The following is a 12,332-nucleotide window of genomic DNA, read 5'->3' on the forward strand; positions in this document are numbered from 1 at the left end:
CCAGCTTGGGTCACTGTTTGTGTGGAGTTTGCACGTTCTCACCGTGTCTGCATGGGTTTCCTCCAGGTGCTCCAGTTTCCTCCCACATTCTGAGAGACGTGCTGGTTAGGGTACATTGACCCGAACAGGCGCCGGAGTGTGGCGACTAGGGGAATTTCACAGTAACTTCGATGCAGTGTTAATGTAAGCCTTACATTGTGATTAATAAATAAACTTTAAACACGTTTAGTTATACTGCTCCCAATAGAATGTTATGTTTCACAATAGCTGGCTCCCACCCCTTTAACTAACCCTTTTCATAACCTCCAAAATAATTGCTCGAAGAAATCATTTTACACCAGCAGACATTTAATGTTCTGTAGCGAAAATAAAAACCAAAGAAATTGAAAGCCCAGGTGAATTAGATGTTAACATCATAAGAATTGGCTGTACAAGTTCTTTTTTTTTGTAACTTACAAAGATATGGCTGCTTTAACAAAATGCTGATACAGACAAACAATTGCGCAGTTTTTTTTTCAGGATTCAATCACATTCATTTTTAAACATTTCAATCTGCAAAAAAAAAAATTACAATTTAGTTCACAAGATCAGACCTGACGACTCGGGTGGTTTTTTGGTGATGTGCAGTTTTTTTAAATTTTCCTGGCTTCTTTGTTTTTCTAGGAAGGTCCGACTGGCATTGACAATTTTGCGATAGCTTTTCAGGATTGCAGCATCCCACATCATCACTCATTTACTGGGGACAGCTTGACCAGACTATTTTAGATACATTCATTGCTTGCAATGCAATATCGCCCATTGTATGAACCGGTTAGATTTGAACTATAAAAGATAGCTTCCTTTTAGACCCCAAAATGTATTATTTTTCTAAAAAAAAAAAATCTAGGCAGACCCATAAAGTTTAAGACACCTTAAAAATATAATATTCAGGTTTCTTGAAAAAAAATTCTTTTACCACTAAATTAGTTGAAAGAGGAACCAAATAAATGGACTGAAATAGACAGGGAACAATACATTTGTGACTATCGGATATTTAGTTATGCCGGAAAGATGCAACAAGGGTTCACATTTTCAATTAAAATGGATGGAATCGTCTTAAGACAACTTTTATTTACTTGACTGACTCATAATTTGCATGTGAAAAACTACAATGCTATTGAGACAGATTTTAGAAACTTAGATAATGTACTGGGTGAGATGATAATCAGTTTGCACTGTTGGCAGATGCTTCTCTTTAAGTCACCAGAAACACTTATTTACTCTGTTAAGGTAAAATGGTTGTAAGCAAAATCTACACCTATTTTTAAAATGAAGCTACATCTAAACTTTTAGATCATTTGGCTACATGTATGTACAGCACCCTACATTTTACAAGGTTGAGATAGTTAAGCTGATAGTATATTTACAGGAGTCTTTGATCTTGTTCTCTGTTTTAAAAAAAAACTCCACTGTGAAACATTTTAGATAAAGGAATCCACAGGAAGGACAGAGAGGACAATAGAGATAAAGAAAACGATCTGCAGATTTTTTTTTTTTGCTAATGTTCAAAAGATGAACGATCTGCTTGTTATATAAACGTACTTGTGCATTACAAGTTTGCATCTGGTTTGCCCTTTTTGTACACAAGAGTTAGATGCTGCAACTGAGGATTCTTAAATGAAAAGGTCAAAAGAGTTTGTCCTCGTCTGACTTTTGAGGCAAGACAACTTTTGTAGCGCTGTCAGATTTTCACAACTTTATTTGATATTGCCATCACAAAAAAAGAGATGATTTGAAAAAAAATACTAGACATCGTTCTACGTTTACAGTTCCTAATTTTGAAAAGATCAAAGCAACTCCCATAAAATGCCAAGCCAAATTTAAATGATTTGATTCTATAAGTGGTCTGTAGGACGCACAATGGGACAGTCTCTTGAAAAAACATACAAGTCTTGTGTCTAAACCTTGTGAACCAAGCTGTCAGTGAAGTCATTTTCTATCCCTACTTATATAAAAAAATATCCCCTTGCATTGTTCAGTCATCGCCAGAATTAACTTCTTCTTCCTCTTCCTCCTCCTCCTCCTCCTCTTCCTCCTCATCTTCTGGCTCTTCCTCATTTGTTTCTGGTGGAGGACTCTTCTCCTTCTTTGACTCTTTTGCAGGGCTTTCAGGTGGTTGCCCCTTCGAAGGCGGTGATGCCTTTGTGGTAGCAACCCGCCCCTTTCCTTTGCCTTTTACTGGACTGGGAGTTGCAGGGGTAACTTGGAAGGAAAAGCAGACAAAAACAGATAATTATATTACAATCTACTTGAGAATTTCACCATGACAAATCAGCAAAACCAGTCAAATTCAGATTCCGACCTCAGGTCAAAAAACACGGAATATTTAAGTACAACTGCAAAAGGATTACACCACTTAAACACTGCCTAACAATGGCACTGGAAATAAATTGCGCTTTTAAAAAGAAAACTTTCAGAAAGCTTGAGACATTCCATTCGATATAGTAAGCAGCATACTGGACACTGGAGTTCATAAATACAACACCCAAGCATTAGATATCAAAGCCCCCACATTTAACTGAATAAGCAGTCAAATAAAGGAAACACTTGGGAGAATAAAAACGGAGGTTAAATTGTTGATAAACTTCACGTCGCTTTAGACATCAACGTATACAAAATAGGATAACAGTCCCTAATTTGTGTTTCAACTGAGGTTTATACTTTTAACATTTAACTATATTCATCAAGGAAGCATAAACAGAATTGCAGTAAATGATTTATTAGAAAACCATCCCCATTTATTAAAGCACCGATATGAGAAAACATTAAAATATAGAATGAAGTTCAATGATATAATGCCAGTTTAGAGCATGGAAATATAAAGGCATTGGATTGATCATTCGTCAGCCAGAGGGTGGTGGACCTAAGGAACTCATTGCCACAGAGGGCTGTGGAGGCCAGGTCATTGAGTGTCTTTAGGACAAAGATAGATCACTTCTTGATCAATAAAGGGATCAATGGTTACATAGAACATTACAGCGCAGTACAGGCCCTTCGGCCCTCGATGTTGCGCTGACCAGTGGAACCAATCTAAAGCCCCTCTAATCTACACTATTCCAATATCATCCATATGTTTATCCAATAACCATTTGAATGCTCTTAATGTTGACGAGTCCACTACCGCTGCAGGCAGGGCATTCCACGCCCTTATTACTCTGAGTAAAGAACCGACCTCTAACATCTGTCCTATATCTCTCACCCCTCAATTTAAAGCGATGTCCTCTCGTGCTAGCCATCACCATCCGAGGAAAAAGGCTCTCACTATCCACCCTATCTAATCCTCTGATCATCCTGTATGCCTCTATTAAGTCACCTCTTAACCTTCTTCTCTCTAACGAAAACAACCTCAAGCCCCTCAGCCTTTCCTCATACGATTTTCCCACCATACCAGACAACACCCTGGTAAATCTCCTCTGCACCCTTTCCAACACTTCCACATCTTTCCTATAATACGGCGACCAGAACTGTACGCAATACTCCAAATGCGGCCGCACCAGAGCTTTGTACAGTTACAGCATGACCTCCTGGCTCAGAAACTCAATCCCTCTACCAATAAAAGCTAACACACCGTATGCTTTCTTAACAACCCTATCTACCTGGGTGCCAACTTTCAGGGATCTATGCACATGGACACCCAGATCCCTCTGTTCATCCACACTACCAAGTATCATACCATTAGCCCAGTACTTTGTATTCCTGTTACTCCTTCCAAAGTGAATCACCTCACACTTTTCAGCATTAAACTCCATTTGCCACCTCTCAGCCCAGCTCTGCAGCTTATCTATGTCCCTCTGTAACCTGCCACTTCCCTCCGCACAGTCTACAACTCCACCGACTTTAGTGTCATCCGCAAATTTACTAATCCATCCTTCCACGCCCTCATCCAGGTCATTAATAAAAATGACAAACAGCAGTGGCCCCAAAACAGATCCTTGCGGTACACCACTAGTAACTGAACTCCAGGATGAATATTTCCCATCAACCACCACCCTCTGTTTTCTTACAGCTAGCCAATTCCTGATCCAAACCACTAAATCACCCTCAATCCCATGTGTCCGTATTTTCTGCAAAAGCTTACCATGGGGAACCTTATCAAACGCTTTGCTGAAATCCATATACACCACATCAATCGCTTTACCCTCATCCACCTCTTTGGTTACGGGGAGAAGGCAGGAGAATCTGGATGAGAATCATATCAGCCACGATTGAATGGCAGAGCAAACTTGATGGGCCGAATGGCCTAATTCTGCTCCTATATCTTATGGTCATTGAAGAGTCTCCGGTCACGACGATACAGAACTGTAACACTCAGAACAAAATGGCGCTTCCTTTCTGGGAGGAAGCACGCAGCAGACTTCCCAAGACATTAAGCTCAAACCTTTAGTATAAATTTTATAGACAGTCCAGTTCTAACCCCAATCCAAACAATGGGCACACAAGCCCAAAGCTTCAACGGCTGCCTGAAAACTACAAGTCAGCTGTGTGATGTTCATTTAGCATAAAGATAATTTTTTCCCTGCTGTGCTAACACTGACGCGCCTCCAGACTAAGGCCACGTAAAAACAGGAATGAAAAAAGACCACACAGTTTTGAGATAAGCGCGGACTGTAGTTTTCCAATCATTTAGATTGACAGTTGCCAATTATTTTGAAATGAGAAAGCAAAAGCCAACAGTACGCAATGATTTTTTTCATACAAACGCAGCATAATTAAAAGCGTTGCTAAAGTTTTATGCTTACTAATTTAAAATTGTAAAAATATGCACAGCTGAATAATATGTTGATAGGAGCCAATAATTAGTTCAAAAGAACTTTGCTTAAATTTTGCACAAGCTCATTAAAAGTATTCAAAAATCAAAGTGATAATTGAATATCCTGAATACTGGGGTGTTACGTTAATTCTTGCCCACGCAACAGCACAGTTACATATTACTGTGTGCAACTATTTTTCCAAGGGCTTAAATTCTGGAGGAACAGAGCCATATTTTAGTATCACCCCTGGAGTAGATTGACATATTACTGCAAATCCATCTAAATTTCAATTCAGCAGAATTGAGGAAACTGAAAGGAAAAATAATTATTTGTTAAAACCCCAAGCTGACATGAATTAATATATTTCACAAGAACTTAAAATCATTAAACACGCTTGAACATACAACCGAGGGATAATCTCAGAATTAATTCTCCTTTCCCAAATTTAGTTTTTGTAGCTTTAACTACCCCTTCTGAAACAAAAAGGATGTTTGTCCAGATGTTCTAAAGCTCGACGGCAGTGCAAACTGAAAAGAAGAAATAGAATCAGGAGTAGGTGCACCCCCCGAGTCTGCTTTGCCACTCAGCAAGAACGTAGCTGATTTTCTATCTCAACTCTACTAGCTAGCTTAACCCAATAATCCTTTGATTTCCCAAGTGCCCAAAACTACAGAAATGCAAAAGTAATAGCAAACGGAAGCAAAACCAGCAAATTACTTTTCCAACAAGGAGCAAACTGGCAAACAGTAGTTTTGAACCATGGGAGTTCTTCAATAGTAACCAGTCAGAATGAGCACCAATGCCCCAACACATCTGAATTAACTTCCAAACAAATCTTCTGTTACAACCTTTCTTTTTCAGCTGATCGATGCCAGTCAGTGCTATTTACCTTTAAGTCCGCCTCTAAACACACCATCTCATGCATGTAGACTTGTCTGCTTCTGATCAGTTTTCCCCATAGAACCCAGACACAGTGGAACTTCTTGCCCCAATCAGGTGATTCCTTCTTTCTCCAGCCATCATTATTTTAAAAGCTAAACTTGGGATCATCAAGTACTTCATTTACCTCTTTTACACTGATGATGGTGAACAACACCATGGTCTTTTGCTTCGAAGCTTGTTTTTACGCAAAAAAAGACTTGAGATAATCTCCTGCACGGTAGCTTACCCATTAACAGTAGCACGCAGTTTACCTGTAGCGCTAAGCCTGGGTTTGGGCGTCTTCTTTTCTTTTTTCTCAGGTACTGTTTTAGTCTTCCTTCCCTTTTTGCTTTTCTTCAAAGAGCTCTCATAGTCACTGTCATCATCATCTTCCACATAAAAGTCTGCGTCACTTCCAGAATCCCCTTCTATAACAATATTGAAGAGTGGTGAAATTCAGCCATACAAGCATCATTTTGGTCCCACTAAAACACCATTCAGGATTTAAATAAAACATTTAAGTTTAGGATTCTGAAATATTTTGTCTTCTGTCATAAAACACCGCCACGATATCTATGCTGATACTTTTTAAGCACGCACATGCACAGAGGCAAAGTGATGGAGCAGTTATACCGCTGGACTGGAAATCCACAAACTGTGAATTCAGGGGTCACCATGACAAGCTGCGAGACTGAATCCCAGTGAAATTCTGATCACCAGAAAAACTCAGGAAAGGAAGCTGCCATAGCTACCTGCTCTGCTGTCAAGGCAAGGAGCAACAGCAGCAAATGACAGCATCACCCACATGACAAGAACAAATGAAGAAGGTGCCTCGGTTGAGAAGCCTCTACTGGTCAAAACTATTAACAAAATCTGGACACAAAATCCAGCTGAAAGCTTCCTACCATTTGCCAATAAACCTGTGAAACTGGTGTCCACAGCATCCGAAATCGAACCGGACCTTTGGATAGCTTCCAACATTAGAGACATAACAGGACATTCTGGAACCCCTTTTATACCCTCTTAAGAAACTTTAGGGGGGGGGGGGGGGTATTAATTCATCCAAATAAATCTCTTTAATCTTAAACCAAAAGAGAAAATGCTGGAAAATCTCAGCAGGTCTGGCAGCATCTGTAAGGAGAGAAAAGAGCTGACGTTTCGAGTCCAGACGACCCTTTGTCCTGTTTTGGAACCTGGATCAGATTCCAAAGCAGGACATTTGCTTCCAACCAGAAGCACTACTTTCAAACAGGAATCTCGCTTGCCACTCAAGAGTATGGTAATTTATGCAGAAATGTAGCGAAAAGTCAATGTTTGGAAGCACTTATGGAAAGTAATGTCGGTCATTTTCTCATTATTGGGAGACTTCCTGAAATCATGTAGTCAAATCTATTTAGCAAATGTATATGATTCTCAAATATGAACCAACCATATTCATAGAGAAAAAAATTCCACATGTATTTTAGCCACCTCCAACTACACCATCAAGACCACTTCAATTTACAATAAATGAAGCTGTTAGAACGGCAGATACAAGGAGGCCCCAAATGTTCCCTTCAGTATTGGCAACAAATGTGCTGCCTCTTTACAATTTAATGATGAGTGGCCCTCCTGTCTTTTAACCATATACTGGCACAGAAATAAATGCATACTCAAAACTAACTTGCGTTTACTTTTCATGACTTCTAGAAGTTTAAAAACACAAATTTTAAAGTCACTTTACCATGACAGACAAGATATAATAAACACACAGTTTGATGAACATCGAGACTGAAAAACGATACCAAAGTACTCAGAAAAGCGCCTAAAATTACTGAGCACTTAGACAACTGTTAAGTCAAGCCCTAAATAAGCACATATTAGTACTTCCAATCGAATCAGCAACAGTACTTATCTCACCAGCAGAAAGCTGCTTTAATCGGCTCAGACACCGACTCCAATAGGTCTAGCATGCAGTTATCCCCTGGCTGGCTTGTGATAACTTGTGCAGTTATTGGGGAACATGTAGCAAGCAGAAAAGAGAGTGCAGTATTTTTATTCTCCAGGCACTGTGTAAACTACTCCGCGGGTAGAACTGGCACCATAATATGGGAACTCTGGCAGGATCTCAGAACTATTTATTGACATTACTTTACAACATAACTAAACAGCATTACTTACAACCAGAATGATTTTCCTGAGCATTTCCAATGCGGAATATAGGATTACATACGAATAAAACCACAAGAATTAATTGAGTAAAATGCCTCCACTTTAATTACAACAAGCCTGTTACACGAACTGTTCAGGATTTTGGTTCCACCTCAAAAAATGTCCAATTACTGCACCTTTGCACTTCACTTCATTAGATTTACCATCTTTATTAAATTGAATTAATGAATTTAATTCAATTCATTAAATGCAACTTGCCATTGACGAAACATTAACCATGGATCGAAATTAAAACCAAATATGATAGCGAGATCTAATCATTTCAATGATGACATTAATAGTACAACACAAAGCAAGCCACAAGGTTAGGTAATTTAATGGAACTTATTGTTTTCCCCACTGTTCCAAGTTGTCTTAGAATCTTCGAAACCCTACAGTGCAGAAAGAGGCCATTCGGCCCATCGGGTCTGCACCGACCTCAATCCCACCCAGGCCCTACCCCCATATCCCCACATATTTACCCACTAATCCCTCTAACCTACGCATCCCAGGACACTAAGGGCAATTTTAGATTGGCAAATCAACCTAACCCGCACATCTTTGGACTGTGGGAGGAAACCGGAGCACCCGGAGGAAATCACGCAGACACGAGGAGAATGTGCAAACTCCACACAGACAGTGACCCAAGCCGGGAATCGAACCCAGGTCCCTGGAGCTGTGAAGCAGCAGTGCTAACCACTGTGCCACCGTTCCTTCTATTGCATGCAATAATCCCACAGGAGTACTCCCTTCGTCAAATGTCCTCATACGTGATACACATTTTTCAACCTATAGATGGACCCAAGGCTAAGCTCATTGCCACTCACATGGCTAATCTTTCCTCCAAGCACCTGACTGCTGCCATGGTCAGTTAACTCAATGGAGACCGTGGAGTTCCTGGTCTGAAACACATCACGATTCCTCAGATATTCTTCAGTTGAATGTCCTTTTATCCATACATCTAAAAACCAAACATTTTTTTTTGAATGGTCCCCAAGGTGAGCTGACACAAAGCTTGCCAATAAGACCCAGCCAGGAAGTTAAGATGTTTGGCTACACTGTTTACAGTCACCAGACTCTTGCCGTACCTTGCGATTTTTGTGGTTATTTAGTGCTGTTATTCAACTGTGAACGTGTCAGAAAATCATTAGGTACACCCTTCGGGGTAACAGTGAGAAGGAAAAAAAAGCATAATTCATAACCAATTGCTGAGAAAGTGGAGTTGCTGCAGAAATTGACTGTGCTGCATCTGTGAGACAACTAAGTGAGAGGTACGGGGTGGTTAAGAAAGCAATGCAATATTGTATTATAGGTGTATTAAGTGTGAACAGGTGAGAAGTAGGGCGAGAGAAAGTTGGCAAATGGAGAGGCAATCTATTATGTATAGACTATAGCTAGCTTTGGCGTAGGCTACTGTAAGTATGCGTGGGCTAACTGTATATATGATAGCTATATCACACCCAAAAAACAGAGATCTGAATACCAAAAAACAATCGGCCCCAAGAGTTTTGGATAAAGGATACTGGATTAGAGGACAATACGACAATCTTTCCATTCAACTAGAGGGTCTAATTATAATTTTACCATGCATAGAAATACTGTTGAAGTTGCTGGCACAAATCCAATTACTCACTTTCCTGAACAGCCTCTTCATCATCTTCATGCTCTTCTTCACTTCCTCCATCATCCAGCAGAATCTCTCTCTGTTTGCTTGCAGCTTTAGACGCAGCTTGCCTTTTCTGACGACCATCTTTGTGGCCTTTTTCATCTTCACTCTCATCATCCCCTGCTAAATGATGCAAATGGACACTGGATTTAATTTTAATATCACTTAAATCCATAGTGCTTGTACATGCAGACATTATGGACACTTGCGATGTTTAGTGTGTTTACATCTCCTGAAATCCTGACGGTAATTTCACTCAAATGCTGAAGGGATGGCTGGGAAAACAATTTCACAAATTTAACTAAGAGTGCTACTATGCCATACTTATGTGACCCAACTTCAGAGTAAAAGGACATTTCCTCTCCAGCCAGTTATGTTCTACATGACTTGATGTTCACACGGTTGACAACCTTCACTCAGAAAGGCAAATGGTATACACAATGTGATGATTTGCATAGGATATGAGGTAGCAACAGACCATTCGGCCCAACCAGCCATGCTGGCATTTATGCTTTAGCTTATTAGGGCCATAATGCAAGTTTTCCAGAGGTCAACTGTAGCAAACCCATCACCAGAGACGAGCTCAGAAGCATCAGGGAGTTTCTAGTCTGCGTTTTTTTTAAAAATGTGCCCAACAGCCTCATCACCACATGGCAGTGACCATTAAAATCCATAAATTTTAAGCTTCACTGGCTGCAATACGTAATGTCATCAGCAGGTAAGTTACTGAGAAATGAAATTGGCCGAAGTGCAAACAATAAATTGACAAATCTAATATGGTCAGTTTCTGAAGTGGCCGTATCCATCGAATTGCACTGGCGCCTGGGGTACGCTAACACTCAAGAGTCAACTGCAAACAAAAATTGATTTTATATGAGCATGCTGTTTCTGTGGTCAAAATAAGTTGAAGCAATTGATTGGAATTGATTAATCATTTTCAGGATTGTTATAATTAGCAATATTGAGAGACCTTCATCCCATTTGTCAATCACAGTAATTTTCTGAACTTGATTATCGCAAAAAAAGGCAGTGAAAACAGAGGGTCAGTAGGATATTGGGGGAAAAAAACTGTAATTCATTTAATACTAGCGTAATTACAATTGTTAAAGTACTTCATGTCATTCACTCAAAGGCTCTCTTGTACAGCTTTTCCACACAACTACGAAAAGAAACTAATGCATTGTGTTGTTCAAGGTTGCAAAAAGACTCCACTTTTAATCATCTCTCAATATATTCTCCTTTCACTGTTTATTCATATATGTTTCACCATTTAACATTAAACAGCAGAGGTGTACAACTATTTTCAGCAAGAGGCATATTTTCCCCCCCCCAGAGGTAAATGGGTTTTGATAACTTCACGTTCGCAGAGCACTCCACAATAGTACCACCCAGATCTTAGCATCAATTCACTCATCTTTGTACATTTGCCCAGTTTCAATTTGATATTTTCCTTCAAAAAAAATACACACTAATTATTTTTCAGAGATAAACGAGTGTTTGGTCGTCAGGTGGTTATCACATTGATCCGTCATGGGAACTATGAACGCTGTTGAATTAAACCAATTGAGATCTTAAATTCCACGAAAGTTATGCGGTTAAGAGGTTGGAGTTCAGGAAAGAAAACCACACACCTTGTCCTAGCTTCCCAAATGCTTCAGAAATGCACAGCAAACTACACAGGAAATTACTAGGTAACAAAATGCTGATTTGCTGGAAAGCAGATTAAGCAAAATTTCTGGTTACAGCTATCTCCTCAATAAAGGACACTCAAATCAGATAATCAAAAGCAAGTAAAGATATAAAGGGAGTCAAATTGCTGCAAAGAAGCAATGTGTCACAAAAATCAGCTGCAGAAATATCATAAAGGTGAAGAGGGCCAGGCATTAATGAACGTTTTTTAAAACTTTTTATTCCTTAAAACAATCGCTAATTCACCCATGTGTCATTGCGATCATATCTCAACCTACCTCTGAGCAATGTTTAATTGAAGTGGAGTGGTATTTAATCTGACTTGCCCCTTTAATGTCAGTGCACAGAGAAGCTTGAAATAGCAAATAATGTGGTAGATTGCAGACTATTTGCTGAATTTGCTTTTAAAATTGGCAGTTTTCTTCAATGCACCGCCTCCTCCACAGGGGTGGAAGCCAAGTCATGGGGGCCATCTTGTAATTCTAGTGCAGCTCTTAGAATCAGATAATAGAAAACTAAGCAAATCACTGAGATTCTCTAATGTATGTGGCGATGGTGGCATTGTGGTCATGTCACTGGGCGAGTAACCCAGGCTCTGGGGACAGGGGCTTAAATCCCACCACAGCAGCCGAGATGGAATTTCATCTCAGTAATAGTGATCTTGAAACTATCATTGATCATAAAAACCCATATGGTTCAGTAATGTCCTTTAGGGAAGTAAATCCGCCATCTTTACCTGTGGCCTATATGCAACTCCGGACCCAGAGCAACGTGGTTGACCTTTAACTGCCCTCTGAAATGGCCTAGCGAGCCACTCAGTTCGAGGGAAATTAGGGATGGATAACAAAGGCTGGCCTTGCCAACGACAGATACATCCCTTTAAATGAAGCTTCTATCAATAAAAAGCCAACTGAAATTACGCCACATACAGGTCAAGTTTGCTGGCCAGCAGAGCAGAGGCAAGAGCGTGTACAAAAAAGCATAAATGATTCTTTTTCACTCCGAAAATGAAATCTACCACAGTGCATCGATAAACAGGTTATCAGAAAGATAACAGTGCAGTAAACAAGGTCACA

General features: G+C 39.8%; 1 protein-coding gene across 1 annotated transcript in view; it reads right to left on the reverse strand.

The window, feature by feature from the left end:
* Window positions 1-872: 872 nt before the first annotated feature.
* nucks1a (nuclear casein kinase and cyclin-dependent kinase substrate 1a) overlaps window positions 873-12,332 on the reverse strand; it is a 36,122-nt gene continuing 24,662 nt past the window's right edge. Inside the window, exons 6-8 of the mRNA XM_078242162.1 lie at window positions 9,535-9,690; window positions 5,984-6,139; window positions 873-2,241 (exon numbers count right to left, since the gene is read on the reverse strand). Coding sequence (XP_078098288.1) covers window positions 2,015-2,241; window positions 5,984-6,139; window positions 9,535-9,690 — 539 coding nt within the window. The 3' untranslated portion in view covers window positions 873-2,014. The remainder of the gene's footprint in view (window positions 2,242-5,983; window positions 6,140-9,534; window positions 9,691-12,332) is intronic.

Source organism: Mustelus asterias, chromosome 25 (genome assembly GCF_964213995.1).
Source record: "Mustelus asterias chromosome 25, sMusAst1.hap1.1, whole genome shotgun sequence".
In the NCBI taxonomy this organism is placed as follows: Eukaryota; Metazoa; Chordata; class Chondrichthyes; order Carcharhiniformes; family Triakidae; genus Mustelus; species Mustelus asterias.